The sequence below is a fragment of the Oxyura jamaicensis genome, chromosome 24 (assembly GCF_011077185.1).
Source record: "Oxyura jamaicensis isolate SHBP4307 breed ruddy duck chromosome 24, BPBGC_Ojam_1.0, whole genome shotgun sequence".
Lineage (NCBI taxonomy): Eukaryota > Metazoa > Chordata > Aves > Anseriformes > Anatidae > Oxyura > Oxyura jamaicensis.
In genome coordinates, this window is record NC_048916.1 from 5,152,936 (window position 1) to 5,173,477 (window position 20,542).

Consider the following 20,542-nt stretch of genomic DNA (forward strand, 5'->3'; position numbering starts at 1 on the left):
GCACCCACCAGCTCCACGAGACAGCCTGGCACAAAAAGACAACCGGCTCCCGCTGAAGGGAGACGAGGGAACGCGCGTGAAGGCCGCGAGGCCGCGGCGGCCACCATGCAGCTGGGATAAATAAAACACCGCGTTCGCCAGGCGCAGCGTTCCCCGAGAAAGAGAGCGCGGGAGCGGCCGGCGGCGCCGCGCTCGAGCCTGAGCACCGCAGCGCAAAACGCTCGAGGCTAAAAAGAAAAAGCAGCAGCAGGCAGTTCTTCGCTCTCCCTCGAATTCCTCCCACCCTCTCCCACCCCTCGAAGACACGCGGGACTTGCAGCGCGCCTAGCGCCCTGGAATGCGACGCTGCTGGGGAGAGGGCACGTACGCCAGAAATCCAACTCCCAGCACTGCCCAGAGCGAAGCGCCCTGCGGAAGCCAGGCACGCTCGCCCCGGGCGAGAAGGGATGGCCTAAACGGCGAGCAACGAACGCTGTTATTACAGGTGAGAGGGCAACGCCACAGCTAACGGGAAGCAATCAGAAGATTTCTCCCAAGGTCTCCTGTTCATTCCCAGCGGAACGCGACCGCTCGGCTGCTCCGAAAAAAGCCTGAGCCAGGCACCCAGCAGCGAGCAGGTCCAAGCCTCGTACCATGAACCACAGGACACACCACGCTGACCCCGGAGACTCGGTTTCTCAGAGCATTCACTTTGAATTCACAGCACAAAACACTCCCCCCGGCCTCCAGGGTCCTGGGATCCCTCGTTGCAGCGCCTCTCTCTACCGGCACCCTGGCAACAAATCCGTTCTCTCGGCCAAGAGGTAGGGGGAAAGGACTCCAAGACACACACTGTATAAAAACACCGCTCCGCTCCGTTTCCTCCCACCCGCTTTGAAATCTGGAACCACAAAAACCTGATAACTGATTCGGGAAGAGGCAGGGCTGACATTCCGCACGCAGTCTCTAAAGGAACCCCCTTCCCCTTGGGTGCGCGGCCGCCCGGGCAGCCGGTCCGCAGAAGTTGCAGGCGTTGGAGGTGATGTGCTATGTGGCCACGTGCGCGGGGGAGGAGATGGAAACAAACTCCCGGAGAATATTCTTGGCCATTTCAATATTGTTATGTGCAATGAGCAGCGCTTTCTGAATGTCCTGATATGAGTAGCCTTGGTTCATTAGGTTCTCGATCTCGCTGGAGAGCTGCAGCGACGCGCCGGTCCCGCTGCTGGCTGCAGCCGGCTGGCAGCTCCCGGCTTTTCGCTCGGAATTTATTCGCCGTGGCAGCGGCTTGGGCGGCCTTTCTGGAACTTGAGAGCCATCCGAGAAACCTGGAAGGAGAAATAAAGGCGTCACTTCAAGGAAGGGCAGGGACTCTTGCTCGGAAGAGGCCAGGAGCGACATCAGGCTGATAAACGGCACTCCGACACGTCACCGCGACCTGTGCCACTACCTCGCCTCAGCCCCATCGTCCCGCACCACGGCACAGATCAGCACACGCACAAAATGGGATCCGTTACAGCTCCTCTGCCACAAGCCCTCCAAAAACGGAGTTCTGTCTCAGAAGGGAACGCTCCTCTTCCTCGGCCAGCCCCTCAGCCAGGGCCACCCACACGAGCTCCTGCTGAAGCCCACCCGAACCTCCCGGGGAACGAAAAGAGGAGCCAACAAACCCAGCAGGACACCAACCACCGCGGGGATTTCACTAACGCCCTGTCGAGAAAACGCCTTTTTTACTGCGTTAACCCAGCGTCTGCTAATTCTGAGTCCCGACCTCCTGGATCACTGCAGAAAACCTTTTATCCTGCTTCGCAAAGGAGTTTTCTAACGGCTGAACTGGCGTTGAGCACCGAAATCCTTGAGCCTAGGAACGTCCACACAATCCCTCTTTAAGACTGGCACCGCAGCCCCGTTCCAACAGCAGCAGGCAGCGCGGGGCCTTCCTGGGAAACCTCTACCACGAGCACTAAGCTGGGGAAGGCTCCTCAGAAAACAAATTCACTGAGGCTTCCTCAGCAGCCACAACGCGGCTCATCTCCCTGGTCGTCCCACAACAAGCCCCTGACGCACAGAAAGCTTTTTGTACGTCTGAGATAAAGGACTACCCGCTCCTCTCCCCCAAAGTGTCTTTTGAAATGGCTGTTGCAGCCTGAACCGGCTCGGATTTCAGAGACCACGGGTCAATTTGAAAGGGCAGCGACCAGCTCAGCTTTTTTGGTAAATGATTAAGAAACTAAATTATAGGGCACCATGCGTGAGAACATAAATCTGCCAAAATGCGTCCCTCACTAGCCAGGCTTCGGCAGCGGCCAATACCCAGCGCTTCAGACAACTGCAGGAGCTTCCCAGGGCTGTAACAATCAGCATTTCCTCAGCACTTTTTGTCAGCAGATCTCCACAGCCCGCAAGGCAGGACAAAAGCACCGTAATTTCAGGGTTGTACAAACAAAGAAGGGTCAATGATTAAGCTCCGTAGTTCATTTGGGAGCAGGATGTGAGCTCCCTCTGCCCCCCCTTATCCCACGTTCTACAGACACAGCCACAAAGTGAGGCAGGGAGGAGTGGCAGAAGCTAACGAATCTCCTTGAACTGATAAATTCTTCTCTGAGCTGAAGAAGAGGAGACTTTGGAAAAGGGAATTGGTGAAGCGGGTGAGCGGAAGGCTCTGTGGGACAAGCAGGCCTGGGTACAGGAGGCTCTGCCTCCTGCCAGCCTCCAGAAGGAACGAGAAACTCGCTCCTCTTGGCACACGGCCGGACGTTGAGACGTGCTGAATCCTCAAACCCCCCAGCAGGAAGTTTCAGAGCTTCCTCTGGTGCCCCTGAACGGTTGTAGGGAAGAAGTCGAGCGTTATTTGGAAATAATGGAGAGACATTTTTGGAGAGACAAGGCTTTGGTATTCCCCTGGCGAGTGTGTCTCGCAGCCAGAAGGACAAGATGTCCCCCGCTCCCCGGGGACGAAAAGCTGACCTTGCTGAGCCGCCGTGTCCTTGCTCGAGGAAGCCCAAAGCACCCAGCGGGACACTCGTGCCATCTGCTGGCAACAACTGCACCCGAGCCTCCGAGCCAGACAGAAAGAGTGCACGGGCAGCCATCCCACCTCTAGCTTGGGCAGGGATAAGCTGTCATATTCCCGAGTTCTGTTTCGTGCCCTGGAACAACCTCCGGGCTATGCCCCGGATGACACGGTGACTTAAGGAACGTCCCTAAAGCTGAGCAAAGGTTCTGCTGTGATTTAAATGGGATTTACTAGCTCCGGGATTTAAGTGAGTAAGGAAATGTATTACAAGTTGCAAACCAAGCTGAACAAATAAGGACCAGTGTAATTCTGCCTCGCAAATCTGATTTTACAGCCTACGCACCAAATCCTGAGGCAGCGACGCGAGTTTCAAGCCGTCAGCACGCGCTGTGGCACCGAGTACAGCTCTGCTCTAACCTGTTACAGGGTCGTTCTCCAAAGACATTCGGCTGAAGGCAGGCGTGGCGTTGGAGATATCAGACAGCGTGCGCCGAGCAATAGCAACTGGGAGTGGTGGTTTGGGGATGTCGTAGCCATCTTCTTCGTTTTCTGACTCTTCGGGGCCGTTGCTGGCAGTGGCTGCAGCCAGATCCCCTTCATCTAGAAGAAGAGACACAGTCTGAGCTCTGGGACCGAGCAGAGCTGCGTCTCTCAGGCAGACTCTGCTCCTCTGCAGTCCGTAAGAGCACTGACAGGACACAGAACGAGGTCCTGCTGCCAAAACCCCACGTTCAATGGAAGCTGTTTCCAGAAGGTAGCGCTAGATAAAAATTCCTTACCATGGATGTGGGCTGACAGCTGCTGCAGCTGCTTACAGCAGCGAAGCCCAGAAAACAAAATCTTCCAAAGAGCAATTCTTTAAACAACTGTGGAGCATTTTTACAGCACGTTCCAGCCAGGCTGCTCACCACCATCCCCACACGCAGCCTGCAGTACACAGACAAATGCTTCCCCATACACCCGAGCTATTTCAACAACAAAAGCAGTAACATTTAACTTAGTCTAAAATGCTGTTCTACCTGGCCCTGGGACCAATGCATCGCATCCCAGGTTTTTTTTTGTTGATGTCTCTGTGTTGTTTTTTTTTAGCACACCCACTCACCAGAAGCGTTGACGGTCTCAAAAGCAGAGGACACAGCTTGGGAGTGAATGTTGTACATCGCTTCGTACATGCAGCCGTCCGCCTGCTGGTCGCACTCCAGGGCTCTGCGGGAGAGAACACACATCTCCCTTCACACAGGTGACAGTGGCCAACCACCGCCCAGCTTCTGCGACTGGGATCATCCGCAGACACCTGCCTCAAAACGAAACCACCACCGTTCTCCCAAAGAGCACTTGTTCCTCTGAGTGCTCTGGTGATGTCTGTGGCAAGACAGATCAGCACAGAAGAGTTTAGCTTCCCACAGAAATGTTCATTTCAGTGCCTGCTGCTGTTACCAGCAGGAAGAGGTGGAAGTTAATCTTGCTCTTTTAATACTGCGTAAGGATTCTGCAAAAGAGCAGTGGCCACACTGCATTTGCGGTTCGCTGTGTTGGTCCAGATCTGGTGAGCATCGCTGGGGGAATCCAGCCAACAGAGCAAGCAAAGTCTCCACCCTGGTAAACAAAAATGCTTCCCCAGAGCTGTGAGGAGGAAGAACAGTACATGCAAACAGCATCTCACCGCAAACTCTGAGTCATTTCCAAAGGCATTTTGATCTCTGGTTTTTGTACAGCAGGACCTGGAGGCACCACCGGCAGAGAGGACGGTGACATGTATTCAGTGTCTTCATCGCTTTCAGACTGTTCCCCAGGAGGCAGTTTTGGTACGGGCAGTGGTCTGGAGGCGGAGGAAACAAGATATAAACACCAGAAAAACATTTAGCATAAATCTAATTAATATCCAAGCGGCCTCTCAACCCCACAGCCGAGGTAACAACGCTGTATTGATACTGCCTAGAGAAATAACCCGGCTCGCTGCAGCCCTGCTGCAAGGTCAAGCTGGCACAAGGTCATCGTGAGGAGGCAGTTGACAGTATCATACACGTCACCTGTCATCTGCTTCACAATGAGAAAGACCAACTCAGAATTAAATTTCCAGCAGAGCTAAAGGTAACTGCAGCCTGATTCCTATCGCCACAGCCACAGATCTTCGGGATGCTGATTTCATCTGCTTTCACCTAGGCTGTGTGCTTTGAATACATAACCAGAGATTGAAATAAGGCTTGACAGAGTTCTGTCCTCTGCCAAGTTCTGTCCCTGGCACCAGCACGCAGGGAGAGCTGCAATTACCCTTCTGGAGAACAACGTACCTGGCAGCTAAGGAGTAGATAGCGTTGGCAGAGGAGGAGGGTTTGATTTTGGGGTGCTCACACTCGGAGGTTGCTGGTGGACCACTGCTCAAGCTCTGAAAGAAAAAAAGTCCAAACCAGGAATTAGAAACACGAGGTCTACCAGGGTAGTTGCAAAACTTTGCTGCTCATCCAGCTGGGGATGGATGGCAGCCAGTCACCCAGTTCGTGGGGACGAAGCATGTTCATTTATGCAAAAGCATTTACCGACACCTTAGAAATCCAGAAGTTCTGATACTTTTCCCTCACCAACAGCAAAACAGCTTTTCTCCTGTTGCCTATTGCCTGTTTACACAAGAACTACAGGAACTCTTATCTTTGAGACTCTAATGACTTTGCTAAACTCAGCTGAAATTGGCCAAAAGGCCAAAATGTTAATAGGGAAAAGAGGAAAAGGATGCAGACAAGTATATATACAGAGACAGAGTGACAACTGTAGAAGTGTCAATTCCTTAGACAATCTGGCTAAAAACGTACTTGCTTTCAATTTTTCATGAAAGCTGGAGGTTTTAAAAGGAAAAGATAGGCAAAAGGGATCAAGGAAAGCAAAACTACCCGTGATTTCTCTTAGAGAGCAGCATGTTGGACTGCTAAGTTACAGCTCATGATATTATTAATAGGAACAGACCCAAATTTAACTCAGATTTTACCCTGGTAAACTAAACATTGTTTCTGTGTGCACGTTTCACAGGACTGACTCCTGACAGGAGGAAATTATACTTTTTCAGCATACCGGTTCCTAACGCAAAACATTCTCGGTTTTTCAGAATTCAGAGGTGAACAGTGATCACGAAACCGTGGCTCCTGACTGCTCAAAGTCCTCCCACTATTCTCCCTTGCCTGGCATTCACCAGTTCCTCTCCATCTCTCCCTTGGCACAGGAAGGCCCTATTCAGATACAGATGAGAACAGGGCACCTTGGAAGACCTAATTCCTTAAAACCAACCTTCACCCCCGCTAGGCCTACTCACCACTTGGTTGTCCAGGCTGAGCGTGCTCCCAAGCCGATGGCTCTCAGCCCTGGAATCCATCTGAGAGGGCAAGGAGAAGGGAAGCGAGTGCCTGTTCGACAGTTCCCTCCCGGTCCAGTGGTCACCGGGGCTGAGAGCTGCGGAGGGGGCTTTCGGAATGGGCCGGGAGGGCCACGGATCCCCCTGGCGGGTGGAGGGCACGGGGGGTGGCTTGTCTCTGGAAGGACAGTCCCCTGGCGTGCAGGGCAGGGGCCGTCTTTGAGGCCGACCCTCGGTCCCGATGGAGTGGGGTCTGTCCGGAGGCGGCGGCGGCGGCAGGTCGCGGAGCGTGGGTGGGATTGGCAGAGGCTTATCTTTGTGAAGGGTGCCAGGAGCAGCCTGGGGAGCAGAAGAACGCAAAAACACGGCTCAACAAAGGGAGTCCAGCCACAAACACAGAAAGGTGGGAGGTGGGTGGCAGAAGGGTGAGGTCTGTTTTTGTTTCATTTGGTTTTTACGAGAAATTATCTCAACGGATGTGGAGTGATGCCAAGTGAACTCTCCAGGGACACCTTCCCTACAAGTTTGCGGAGAGAACACAGTAACTGCATGTCACAGAGAGCATAAAGGATTTACCAAAGCACTCTCCTTCCCACCCGCCCCAGCAAAATCCCATCTGAAAGGGCAAGGAGCGTGTTTTACCTTTGAAGAGGTCCCAGGGCTGGAAGCCCCAGATGGGTTGGACACTCGCTGCTGCAAAAGATCCAGTCGTGGCGGCACGGGAGGGAGGGTGGCCTGTGGAGCTACCGAGAAGGGAGAAGGAGGACGCTCAACCTGAAAAAGAAAAGACCAGGAAAATCAACAAATGGCAAAATCCAGCAGAGCTCCTCTTCCTTGGAGAGGCTTTCAAGTTCAGTGACCCGTGCTGGCTCCAGTATCACTGCTGGTAACAAATGCTGGTAATTAATGACAACCACGCAGCGGTAATTTAAGGTAATTTCACAGCACAACTGCATTTGTCTTGCAGCAAGCCTTGAGCATCACTAACTGGCTCAACTGCGGCACAAAACCACAACTGCGCACTTAGTGGCACAGTAAAGGACAAGCTGTTTTGCTGGAGTACCAAATGCTCCTTGCTCCCTGAGCGGCAGCAAGCTGCCTTTCTTTTCGACACGAGAGGGCGTGATCTGCTGCAAATCCTACTCCCCACTGCAGGCACCGCTGTGCAACGTACCTTGACTGGTGTCGTGGCTGTTGCAGCAATCATTAGCGTGCAGCAAAACCTCCATTTTTGTCCCTCTTTTTCTACCTGACAGAACCGTGCCTCTTCTCTTTCTGATAAAGCTTATTTCACAAAAAAAGGTTAGCACTACGTAACTTTGAAACCCTTGGCACAGGTTTGAACTCACTGACTGCCAGCAGATGCAGCATGCTAGCCCGCTGCAAACCGCAACAGGATGTCACAGCAAGGAAACCGTGCTTTGCTCCCCCGAGTTATGTATACAGAAACAATCCCCAGGACTACAGTTTACAGTATTTTACAGGGTGGAAGCTAAAGAGAAATCTGACCATAGGTTCACCAGCGCAGAGCATTCCTTGCGAGCAGAAAAACACAGCCTATTTTAGTGGATTCGACTGCTAAAAATTAGTCCAATTCAAAACCACTTTCCCATGCAGGAAAACACTGCTAACGGTAGATGTGCAAGAGAAGCAATGAGCATTTAGAAAGAAGTGTGCAGGGATGCCCAAAGAATGCCTGTCACTAATGGCAGAGGGTTATCAGACACCATATAAAGAGATGACAGCCAAACTGACTTGCTCAGCACAGTACCCTGCCCTCTACCCCGTTACTCATCAGGACCTTGGGAAGACTGCACCTGGTTGGTGCACTCAGCACCGGGGAAAATGGATGAGCTTTGGCTAATACGGGTGAAGTATGGCTCATAAGTGAAAAGCAGCATGGCTAAGCATGCGGAGAAGTGTTACAGACCCAGACCTTACATTTCAATAGATCAAGGCAGCCTTTTCACCCTTCCAAGGGCTGACAAACACCCAGTCTTTCAAGATGACATACAAATGATCAAAGCGTGCTCGCTACTGCTCAACAGAACAGTGTGAACTGCACTGACAGCGCTGGACCTGAATCCCTGCTTACTCCACCCTCTCCATATTGATTAAAATCCCTCCTGTTACAAGGTCTGACAACCCTCGCACACACAAAGCACTAAGGCCACATCCCCTGTGAGGGAGAACACGCAGTCTTTGTGCGCTAGGGGACGCGGCAGTGTGTACAATCAGGCGTCCTTACTTTGGTACCGGCGAGTTCTTTCATCATGAAGAGGGAATCATCGGCTCTGTCGTCGTCGTCATCATCATAGTTGGGCGAGGGAGTTCCTTCTGCCCCTTGCCGTGATAATCCTCCCCCTCCTCTGGGGTCAAACGGGTCTACTACAATCGGTTCCGTGCCTTTGATTTCACAGCGGCAAAAAGGGCAGCCCTGGCCTTCTGATTCCTTCAGGGAAGAGGAGAGATCTGTTACAACCACCACTGAGATGCAGAAATTAAGTACAAGGTTAAAATACAGAGAGGTTTAAACCTGCTTTTGGGCAGGTATCTTTCAACTGAGGGGAAGAGAAAGGCAAACTGCTAGAAATATGGAGGGTTTTCTGTCTGGAGGAGAGGAACAGCTTTTGAGCAAGTCCTTGCCCTTCTTGCCTGTTCCTGCACTGAGATCAGGCACCTGACCACCTTCTACCTGGCATTTGTATTTCTGAACTACTGGCTTATGTCCTCGGTTACACTCCCTCACCTCCCTACCTGAAGGAAACTAACCAGTTTTGGGAAGAGGATATACTGCTTCTGGAAAAAAGCAACTAGCCTCACTCGGATAAACCAGAGACAACGCCTCACCTGCCACGCAGTGAGGCAGGACGTGCACATCAGGTGGCCGCACGGTTCAATCTTCACATCCTTGTCGTTTTCAGCACATATTTTACACAGCTGGAACGTGGAGCCCATCTCACAATACAATTCATATTGTTCCTTGGAGAAAGACAGACAGACATTGTTGATGCTGTAAAACAACGCGCAAGATTTATCGCAGCTACGAGAAATCCAACACAAGATGTGCAGGACAAAGTAAATTCCAAACACAAGAACAGAGTGCAAAAGAGAACAGAAGCCTGCAACACTTGACTGTGATTTTAAGTGCTAGAGACATCCACCAAGCTCTGAAGAAAGTGGGCTTCAAGTTATGCCAGATTTTTATTTAGGTTTCCCAAGAACAGCCTAGGTTCAAGGGCACAGCCACGGTGGAGAGCACAGGGGAACGAACATTTTGCAGACCATTGTACAACAGCGCTAAAAAGCCTGGAGGACAACGAGCGTGACAGGACGGGACAGAAGGCTTTGCTCACCTGCGTAACTTTAATGTGGTCCTGAGGTGTGGGCTCACACAAGCCAGTCAAGTCAGGATTCTGATTCCGGCCGTCGGGAAATAAATAACTGTAAGCAGTCGGGGGGAAAAAAAGATCTCTCTCTATATGAACATACAGACACATACACACACACGTGCACGTAAGGTTTCTTTTCGGGGGTGGGGGAGGAAAGAAATAAAGAATGAGGGTGAGAACCAAGAGGAGGGAATTCAGGGTGCTCTGAGTTCCAAGTGAGTTCTGGAAGAACATTCCTATGAGGCAAAAGCCAAACATGCCATTCTTTAAAATAAAAGGAAACTCCTTTTCCTTCCTGGGAGCTATTGTCATTGTAAACAGGAGGCTGTGGTCCTAGTTTACTATTTGTAAATCATCCTGCAGTGAGATCGTCATATCCAGAGTAAGAAAAGAGCCTGTAACAGCAGTTGTGGTAGCACAGGTTAAGGATCCGACTGCAGGAGAATGTATGACAAGGGAAAGGCAGACGTACACTCATCGTCTGCTGCTGCAAAGGACAATGCAGAGCTCCAGTGCAAATGACAGCTGAGTACTCTCGAGCGCCGGAACAGTTAAGCGTATGAATTATTCCACTGACATCAATGGGACTATTCATTGCTTCAAGTGTTTTGCTGAATCAAGGTCTAAATAAAAAGGAAGAGCTGAGAGATGTCCAAAAGGGGGCTCGGTGATGTCAGCGGTGGTTGCTTGACCTCTGCAACACGCTGCCTCTCCTGAGGAGGAGGCAACGTGCGATGAGCCCAGCGGCTGCATTTCACCATTCAACCGACTTTCGGGCCTTATTACAAGAGGATTAAGATGGAGAAAAGAATTTCACAGGAAAAAAAAAACGGTGAAAGGACAAAAACTTGTTATTGATAAGCTACTTACAAGCCTTCCCTGAAGCCATCAATCAGTGCTTGAAAAAGGGGTTTGTTGTGGGGGATTGTCTGAAGGATGTTCCCATCTGCAGTGACGTAGCCAATGGCCCACTGACCAAGTCGTGTGCAGCTCAACCGGAAAATGTAACTGAAAACACAGAGGAGAAGAAATTTCAGTTCAGCCTGGAACAGGCAGAAAAGACTAAATGCCAAGTAGGCGGCCTTTGTCTGGGTATCTTAGGACATCAAGTAAAAACTAGTAGGAAGAGCTGGATGATTTATACCAGCTTTTCTCACTCTACCCCCAGGCAGATCAAAGCAGAACTCTGCAATCTGATACAAAGTGAGAAAAGCGTCCAAGCACCGGGCTCCGTGTGAAACGAAACCCAGGGTCCACAGCAAGAAAACTCAGCCTCCTCATTATCATTTGGTTCAAATTATCTTAAGGAAAGGAAAAAAAGGCCACACAAGGATTCAATTTTTAAAAGCAGCACAGAACTAGAGGTGCACTCTCGTGCACCCCTCGTTCAGGGTCCCGGCCAGCCCCCAGGTTAGGATCACTCTGGCAGCGGCTGCCTCTGCCTCCTGCTCAAGCCCAAGGCAGCTGTGGGGACATTTGTGTGGTGGGCCAGAGGTAAGTCGTGACGTGGAGAAGAATCTCTGAACACGCGACAAGCTAGAGTTTTTCTCAGTTAAAATTTCTGAGGAAGGAGGACAAAGACAAACCAAACCCGATCTCCTCCGTCAGTGAGTAACCCGCGATGTTATCGGGAGCCTTCAAAAGGGCCACGGCTGCCAAGCACCAACCTGCCAGGTTTGTGAATGAATTTCTGAAGCCGGGCTTTCACCTCATCATAGGTTAGGAATGCCATATAACCAGGGTGAGTCACCGCGAGGCTATTCCAGTTCCTGAGCAAAGAGGACCATGGCTGTGGAAGCAACAAAGAAATCTATTAACCACACGCTTCTGAGAGGCATCAACACACACAATCTTCCTTAATCAAAGGGGTTGGTTCTTCAGTTCAAGCATCAGGTTCCTTATCCCACCTTAAATCCCGCAGAGGAACTAGAGCCTGTATTTTCCTGCAGCAGCCTTAACATCTGAATTTCTCTCATCAGCGATAAAAATCTCACCGAAGACAGAAGTTAATCAAAATTCCTTTAAAAAACACCAAGGGAGAGGTCACTGAGGTCACAAAAAGACAGCTCAAGAGCTACCAATACGTGCTGCTTCTGCAGAGAAAATTACTCATCCCTGAGACGGGGATGGAGACAGGAATTGTCTAAGATTATGCGCAGGACCAGAAACCATGACTAGTCAGATGCCTAACAAAAACTTCCTACGTGGCCTCAGGAAAGTGATCTCCCCTCTCTGTCTCGGTTTCACCGTGTGTAAGATGCTGGTGACTGTTCCCGAGCCACCTAACCTCACTTGGGTGTGGCACGGATTGCTGCTTAGGCTGAGGGTTGAATAAATAAACCAGCATCTACAAGGTTAACATTCCCAAAAACGATGCCTGAAAAGTCACAACAGCAGTTTGAGGGCTTTCAATTCGGAGAAGTGCCCGGGTGCCTAAATTTCGCTCAATTTTTCCAAATTTCCCAACTCGCCTAAGCTACTAGCTCTCCCCAGGAGGTCTGTATCTCCTGGAAATCGCAGCGGCTCTTAGCTCGCTCTTTATGTACCATGGCTGGAAAAAGCGCTGAATGAGATCAGATGCATTGCAACACGGAACATGGGAATTTTTCATCTAGACGTATCTTAATTACAACCCACCCCATCACATGGGAAAAGGCAAGTCGGAGCCAAAGAAGTAAGTGTTTGTTCTCGTAAATACCCAGTTGCACCATCAAAAGCTGCGTTTTGGAGCTCGAAACTAAAGACCATGGCTTACGATTTTACCTACTATTAATATCCCCGCAGCAACACAAACATCTCTTGCACACTGCATGCGTCTGCGACATCCTGGCGGTGTCGCTTCAAAAGCTAGGAAGCACAAAGCTCCTCGTGCTCCATCCTGAACATCCCCCCCACGGAAAACAAATCTAACGCGAAAGAAACGGACGCAAGGAAAGGCAGAGTGATCAACTCAGCTTCGCATTTCCTGGCTGACAGAAGTTGTGTCAGGACTTCAGTCTAAAAGTGACCTTTGAAAAGGAAAAACTGATCCACGGGAGGATGCTGGATGTGCCTTACATGCAGTTGCAATTTATAGTTAGACAACGTTTGCTTCCTCACCCAGAAGTATCGAACAGTCTTACTGAAAAATAGGGTGCTAACTGTTATCCAAACTGGCTGGAGGATGAGGGGCAAGAGGACCAAGTCCTGTACAGCACAAATAATGTCATTTTGATGTGCAAACTATGGTTCGTCCCGGGAAAAGAGCCTGACCTGAAGCACTAAGAGACATTTCAAGTGATTCGCATTCCTCAGTCCTTACCTGGAAAAGTCGCGTGAAGATATCGAATTCAAACACTGAAATGTAGTCATTGCACGTCAAGTCAATCGTGGACTTCAGGGCCATGGCTTCCAGCCCCGAGCTGATGGGGTGCACCTCATGCAAGGCTTGGCGGAAGCTCTTCCAGGGAACGATAGTCCTGGGGAAAACCAAGCCACCGGTAAACGCGGTGTGTCTGAGGGCCACCAGCACGTACCCACCTTGTGCGTTTTAATTAGCCCCAAGAGATTTACTCACGTTCTGTGAGCAAAACGCTTCTTGGCACTGCAGGAAATTAACTTTAGCCAATTTTCTCCGCATATACACAGTTCTGGGAGCTGACGTCCACCTCTGCTTTCTCCTTCCCCTTTCTCTGCAGTGCTATCACGTCCGTGTTTATATAAACCACGGGCTGCACACAGCACTATCACTTGATAAGAGTTTCGTAGCGTTCCATTAAGTAGAGGAGTTAACAATAAGCGGAGGTCTAGACAGTTAGAACATCAAATAAAAAAGCTGCAAGCAATTCTCTCCGCAGGGATTAACTGGAGAAGTAAGATAAGCAGAAACCGAAACAGTGGCTCCTGTTTAAAGGAGTATTTCCCTTCTTTTCAAACAGCAAGCGGAGTAGAAACCTGTTAGGAACACACCTAGCTACAGATAACTGCAGTGCCCTGAGTAAATCTATCACTGCTTTTTGTTCTGCCAGCTCCTAATTAGACTCTGCGTGTGAAATGCCTCAGCTAGGAAGCAGAGCCCAGTTCCATTAAGTTTAATCCCCAGACACTGCTGGGGACACCTCGGAAGTTCCTTTGGTCGGTGTCTCATTAGACACCAAAATCAAAAGTGACGTTTCAACAGTTTGCACCTACGCTGACGTTGCGCTCTGCTTGCTCCTCCTCTCTGTCTCAACAACGCCAGCATGGAAACCGACAAAAGTTCAGGGAAACCCGAAGAAAGGTGACTGAGCGATTGGAAAGGCTAATTGGAGGGAAGATGAAAGAGTTTAATTGAATGGCTTAGCGAAAGACAACTAACGCTGGGGGCATGGTAACCTTCGGAAGAAGAAAGCAGATGATTTTGCATCGTTTGTAGAGCTCACTTAGAAGTGAAGGAATTCAATGAGGAGAGGAACATTTAGGCTTAATAATCCAGGGAACCTCGTGACCGTACCGCAGTCTCCTAGGGCAAGCGGAGGAGAAGCCATCGCTTCCCACATTTAAACAAGACAGGACAAAGAACTGAGAAATAGCAAGTGGGAACAATCCTGTACCCCGCCAAGAGAGCGGACCAAATGACCTAATGGGTCTCTCCCAGTATTAATTGCTCTGATTAACCTCAGTAACGATTCTTCTGAGTCACCAAACACCACTTTTAAAACACAGTTTTGTGTGCAATGCGTTGCCACGTCCGTAACGTCGAGCACAGCTGGAGACTTACTTCTCCCCGAAAGCTTTCCTCCAAAACTCTGCAGCGTCTGCCTTGGTGATCCGGAACGTGTCCCCCTGGAAGAGGCCGCTGGGGAAAATACCTTTGAGCTCCGCCAGCATGTGGCTGAATATCAGGGATAACTTGGTCAGGTTACGCCTGCAAAGGATCACAAAAAGGTTTGTTAAGGCATTTTCCACGACTGCCTTGCAGAACCTCTTTGAGGCAGCCGGGTTATTTCCAACTCCCCCCCCCCCCCAAAAGGAAACAAACTCAGAGAAAACATTGAAAAACATCAGTCGGACCCTGCCTGGTAAGGAAGAGCATCATCAGAGCCTGAAGCTCACCAAGGCACCTTTGATCTCAGGTCTGAACATTCGTTCTGAGAGCACACACAGCGAATATCGTCACAGCTGGAATCACCTAAGCTGAACGTCCTCCCAGGCCTCCCGTGTCCCAGCACTACGTTTGCTCAGAGAAAGTCTCCCGGTTACAGCGGGTTCAGCTCCCGAGGGAAGGTCAAAACACCCGGGGTTTCCTTCCAGAGCACCTGCAGCTTCCTTCTAAACGGGTAATGACCCTTCCACCAGAGGTTGAGGGTCAGGGCACTGAACCCAACGGTGTTAGCAGCTCAAATCACCAGTGAGCACCCCAGGTCCCTCCGCCCGATGAGATCCATGTCCCAGGAGGGCTCTGCCCCATCAGGACAGGTCCTTCGGAAGGAACCAGCACCTCGGGGAAGCAGAGCTGCTCCTCCAGTGCATCCAAAGACCAGATCTGGTCAGAGGACTGTCAAGACACCAATGCAGGCTGCAGAACTGTGAGCTGCTGAGAGAGGGGTCAGAAGCCCACCCCGTGACGGAGCAGTTTCCTAACGCCTCGCTTTCCAAGCCCTCCACCTCCCCCAGGACAGGGAAGGCTGGCAGCAAACACAGCTCCCCCAGCCCTGCTCCTTCACCAGTTCCTCCTATCCTGCTTGGAGCGCTCCCAATTGCTTCACCTCGGGCGTTTTTCAATCCCCCTCGCACCAGGCGTGCTGTTCCCAGCTGAAATACCTCTCCGGTAACCTGCTCCCTGCCTTTTTGCAGCTGTTCCCCCAGACGCTGGGCTCAGGTCCCCTGGCTCCACGGAGCCTAAACGCACCTGGAGGTGACTTTGCTTGCAGCACTACGTGACCATCCACTGCTAGCCCTTCCTCCACGCTTTGTCCCAGTCCAGGTAGCCCAGAGGAGACTTTTCATGCCCTATAAAAGGCACACGGGAGCCGAAAGTATAAATCACCTCTGGCAGCAGCTTCCCTCTCTCACCCTCACTTACTCAAGTGCATTTGTTTTGTGGCACCGAGAGCTGCTCGGTGTTTACACAAGGTGCCAGCGAGGGATCCTGCTTTGTGTCATTTCCCCCGTGTCCAACACCAACAGAGGCTGAAAATCAGCCCCAGTGAAACCACCCGCACGCTCTGCTGGAGGCCTGCAGCTCCCCCGCAGACGCACGAGGTGGTGGAAAGCAGCTACAAGATTTGGGCGTTCGACTCAGACACCACCAAAACGCTTCCTTTATTGAAAATAAAGAAAAAAAACTGCAGAAAAATTGCAAATGAGAGGCCCCAGCTGCACAGCTCGCTCCCCCAGCCCGCTTCTGAAAGTTCTCTCTTCGGTACCATGACAGAAGAGGAGAGGTTGTGGCCGTAGGAGCAGAAAAGGCAAACAGCAGGCTGGTCGGAGTCATTTAATGCTTTCACAACTCAAGCAGCAAGAGAGGAGTTGGATTTACTCGGTTTATAAAAATGGAGCTCACATCACAAATGACTTCTCTACACTGACGCTGGAGCAATTCACAAGAATTCAATCCTGAACAATTTCTTTGAAGGGTTAGCGTGCAATGTGTGCAGCCTCAGCAAGGAAAGGGGCATTAACACAGCGCTGGGAGATGCCAAGTGATTTCCCCAGCACGCCGGACAGCCTTTAAGCACTGACGCAGCACTCCAAGAGGTGAAAAGTGGCTTATTTCCTTGAAACGAGTGTGCAATATCCGGCAGGTACTGACCCCCTGCTGCTGCCAGGCACCGCGCGAGAGCCTGGGTGGGATGGGGACAGGCACTGAGGAGCACCAAGCTACGGGAACGCAGCAACCGTTAGCTCTGCAGGAGACGAAGGAGATTCCCGGGTTGGGCTGCTGAGCACTTCTGCCTCGGAGCCCTCCTCCTGCCCGTGCCGTGGCTCAGGAAGCGCCGGCAGCGAGCAGAGCACAGCCCCGAGCTGAGCACGGCACTGCGCTGAGAGAAGCGACGACTTCCGCAGCCCCCCGGGGGTAAAGAAAAGCCCTGAGACGCGCACAGCGCGGGACGGGGCGCTGCCAAAACGGCTCCCAGCAGCTTGAAAAGTCACCATCACCTTGTGTGCATGCTGAGCTGCATCGCTGTAAATAACAACGGGCAAGCAGGGGGTGGCCACGTTGCACAACACCGTGTGACGGGAGCTAGCTTGCTCAAACAGCAGCCAGTTGCCAAGCCTGGGCTAAAAGAATATCTGAACAAGTGTACTCCTTTATTTTAACGAGCCAAGTTACGCATTTGTTAACGAACACAGACCAAATAAACGCTTGCAGTTACAGTGACATTTACAGCCCGCAATTACAGACACCATTTGTTATTGGCGCATCAGTTCAGTCATTACGATGCTATTTTGTGTTCGGTAACGCCAACTGTGCTCATCCCCATTGCTTCAGCCACACCGAAGCAGGCATTCTCCAGAGAAGACGGCAATATTTTCCAAGAATGGCTACATGACCAGATGCCCAAATGTTTTGAGCCACCAGCAGCCTTCCCTGTTCCTTACAGACTGGGACGCCCCCTTGGCGAACTTGGAGCTGAACCAGCAGGAACACAGGTACCACAAACACTGGCACCGAGAGCTGAACCAAGGCTGGGAACCGCTGACCCGGGCCCCTGAATCCCCCTGGCAGCGGGTGGGATTCAGACACCCGCCATACAAGCGTTCTTGACAACGTTAAAACATCCCAGGGACCACAAGCCACATCAGTTGCTCCCCTCGCTGCTTGTGACCGAACTGGAGGCAGCACCTGCAGCAGCTTCAAAGGAGGACTGGTGGCGTGTTTCTGCGCCGTGTTTTGGTCCGGAGACGGAGCAGCAGCAGCTACGGTTTGGGTGGGATTTCCTACGCTCCCCTGAGCGCCGTTACACACACAAAGCACTCGGCACCTTGTCAGATGCTGAACCAACCACACGCGTAACGAGGGAAAGCTCAGAAAGCCAACCGTTTTTCCACTCCGTACAGTAACCAAACACTTTACTGAGAAACATCTGCAGCCCTAGCATGGAGGCAGGATTCCTTCTGCACAGGCAATGTAACAGAGCCATTTCTTCAGCAGAAACATCTCCAGCTGCAGTGACAGCAACCCTTAACGCCGTGCTGCCTTGACACGGGTCATGAGGAGCTGCCAGGATCAGAAGACGATCCAGCAGGGCTGTGTCTTTAGGTACCCAGTGCTTCTTCATCAGCTCCCCAGGGTGCACAGACATGTTCCTCGTCCCTCCATCCTCCCTCTGCTGCTGTGGTCGTGGTGCTTCGTTCCTGGCTGGCCATGGGCTGTGCTCCATGTGTCTCGGTGAAGGCAGGAGCCAGCCGGGCGCTTCCACTCGCCCCAGGCTCCTCGCTGCTGCTCGTCCCTCCCCCAGACCCCGAGCTGATTTTTCTTTTCCCGTTTCCTGTTTGCTGGACAAAAGCTTTTCTCTATGTACGGGCTCAGTCTTGCAAAGCCATTACCGGCAGAGGACAGCTTGAATCGCAGCGTTGGCTCCTCCAGCTGCGGCGATGCCTTCAGTTAAATGATGAATTCGCACGGCAGCTAACGGGACTGGAGCAGGACTCCAACACCATCCTTACCTCGAGGCCACGGCAAGACAGCACTGCCACTTGGGCCACCGCCAGCCACAGCTTTTGCTTTCTTCCAGCATCTCTCAACTCATCCCCAGGGCAGTCTTGCTCCTCACATATAGCGAGGAGACCTCTCCAACCGGGTGATCGACGGGCACAGCGCCGTGCCACGACTCGGCACGCAGCCCACGGCTGTGAAGCTGTTTTACTGAAGGCACGCTACAAACACCCCTGTACAGAAGGAATGAGGAGCTGCAAGAAGACAACCAACTACGAAATGCTTCACTATTTTGAAGTCGTAGTGCACGCTCCTTATTCAAGACCAAGTTTTGAAGCTGATTTTGTATTTGCGCTCCTGCTGGCTTCAGTAAAACCTGTGAACACGGGGTCTGCACAAACAACATTTAGCACCCCTAGGGACAGGCTGCTGTCAGCAGCGATTCTTCAAGGGAAGCTAGGACTTGAACACAGCCACACCTCCATGGCCCTGAAACAAATAACATCACTCGACTGCCTTGGTTAAAACACAGACGCCCCATTCCATACCATCAGCAGCAAACCGAGTTCATTCACAAATCAATAACGACAACTAAGAGGGTACAGAACTCAAATCAGAGCACCTGAGTTACCGTAAAACCATCCCACTCAAATCTTAAGTGAAGGCTCTTTGTATGTAAACTTGGCTGCTTAGAAGGGCACGACCCGAAGTTCATCTCACAGCAAGAAATGCAATCTCAGCGCATGGAAAAATGACTAGGAGCATTCTTTAAATAAATGCAAAGCACGCTCATTCAGTCTCATGGAAAATTAAGGGGAAAAAAAGCATTAGAGAGGATGTGGGAGTATCTGACAACTTCACACTAACTCATTGACTCAAAGGCAGGGCTCCTAAAGGCGGTGACGCAGTTTCTAATTGTTTTTGTTTTCGCAGAATTAACACATGCACCTCGGACAACTCCGATACACCACTTCCTTTCCTCAGAAATGCCACATTTATATGGTAAAAGGAGGACAGATGACTGCCTTGGAAGTGAGGCGATTACTCAGACTGAGGTAAACCACTCCGATTGCTGCACTACCCCATGCTGCTGCTGAAAATTTGTATTTTTTTTTCCCAGCAAGTCAGAATCCAGAACTGTTCTCATGGCACCACAGCCTTATGCCCGAGTGGCACCCCACGCCGAGCTGCGAGCACACCATAATTACTTCAGCAGCGGAGCAATTAATGCTTGCTTCTGTGTGAATCCCACATCAACCACCCCATTGATGGATACAACTTCCTTCAGGACCTGGACATTCTTCTCAATATGAGATCATATTTAGTCTCCTAGAGGCAAAAAAAACAGGAGGTTATTTACTTTATTTTACAGGTGAGGCAGCTGAACCGTGGACAGACAGTGCTGGAAAGCAGAATTACAGCCAGGGAATTTCTAATCCCCTGTCGTGTGCTCATCATTGCAGAATGCCATCCACTAAGTACTACTGCAAGACAGCAGAAGTAAGGACATACAAGTTTCCTCCCCTCTCACTTCTGGGGTTACCGTGCAATTAATTACACGGTTACCAGATGACATTTAGGAGACAGGGTCAGTATCCATCCAGGTAACTGCAGGCATATGCTCCCGTACTTAGTCATTTGAAACAAAAAAACACAGCTTTTGGGTTCTGCAAACAGCCGGTATTTTTTCCTGCAACCACTTTCCATATTTGAGTTCAAAAAAATCAGCTTTTTTAACAAGCCCCCAGCAAGTAAAATGCACGTTTCAGAAACCACAAAGGCAGGAGGTTATCGTGTAACACATGCTTTTCAGATGTTACCAGCTATGCACCAGACATTAGCAGTTAGCCTCAATTTGAGCAGATAGGTGGCTGCACCTGGCTCCAGAAAGAACAACTGGATCTGATATCCTACAACCACACCAGCAAGAAGCTTCCCGTGTGCTCTTCTTGTTAACACGAAACTCCAGCCTGCTCACATCAGCAGCGAGTCAAAATGCTTGAGGTGATCCCAAGCTGACTTTTATAACGCAGACAGCTTCAGAGTCCGCTGTGCACAGTAATCAGCTTTAAAAATAGCAACAACGGAACTACTTTCAACAAAACGTGCAAGACAGGAAGCGAATGAAATTCCATTTAACTATTGCTAGCTCAACAGAAGCCACCCCACAGAGCGGCGCGGGGCTGCTGACTGCA

At 50.9% G+C, this 20,542-nt stretch overlaps 1 protein-coding gene across 1 annotated transcript in view; it reads right to left on the reverse strand.

Moving 5' to 3' along the window:
• Nucleotides 1-221: 221 nt before the first annotated feature.
• Nucleotides 222-20,542, reverse strand: part of CBL (Cbl proto-oncogene) — a 28,736-nt gene continuing 8,415 nt past the window's right edge. Inside the window, exons 2-15 of the mRNA XM_035345964.1 lie at nucleotides 14,466-14,612; nucleotides 13,029-13,185; nucleotides 11,395-11,516; nucleotides 10,598-10,735; nucleotides 9,692-9,779; nucleotides 9,186-9,317; nucleotides 8,584-8,787; nucleotides 6,978-7,109; nucleotides 6,297-6,674; nucleotides 5,287-5,381; nucleotides 4,659-4,814; nucleotides 4,098-4,201; nucleotides 3,413-3,595; nucleotides 222-1,307 (exon numbers count right to left, since the gene is read on the reverse strand). Of these exons, the coding sequence (XP_035201855.1) occupies nucleotides 1,027-1,307; nucleotides 3,413-3,595; nucleotides 4,098-4,201; nucleotides 4,659-4,814; nucleotides 5,287-5,381; nucleotides 6,297-6,674; nucleotides 6,978-7,109; nucleotides 8,584-8,787; nucleotides 9,186-9,317; nucleotides 9,692-9,779; nucleotides 10,598-10,735; nucleotides 11,395-11,516; nucleotides 13,029-13,185; nucleotides 14,466-14,612 (2,317 nt within the window). The 3' untranslated portion in view covers nucleotides 222-1,026. The remainder of the gene's footprint in view (nucleotides 1,308-3,412; nucleotides 3,596-4,097; nucleotides 4,202-4,658; nucleotides 4,815-5,286; nucleotides 5,382-6,296; nucleotides 6,675-6,977; nucleotides 7,110-8,583; nucleotides 8,788-9,185; nucleotides 9,318-9,691; nucleotides 9,780-10,597; nucleotides 10,736-11,394; nucleotides 11,517-13,028; nucleotides 13,186-14,465; nucleotides 14,613-20,542) is intronic.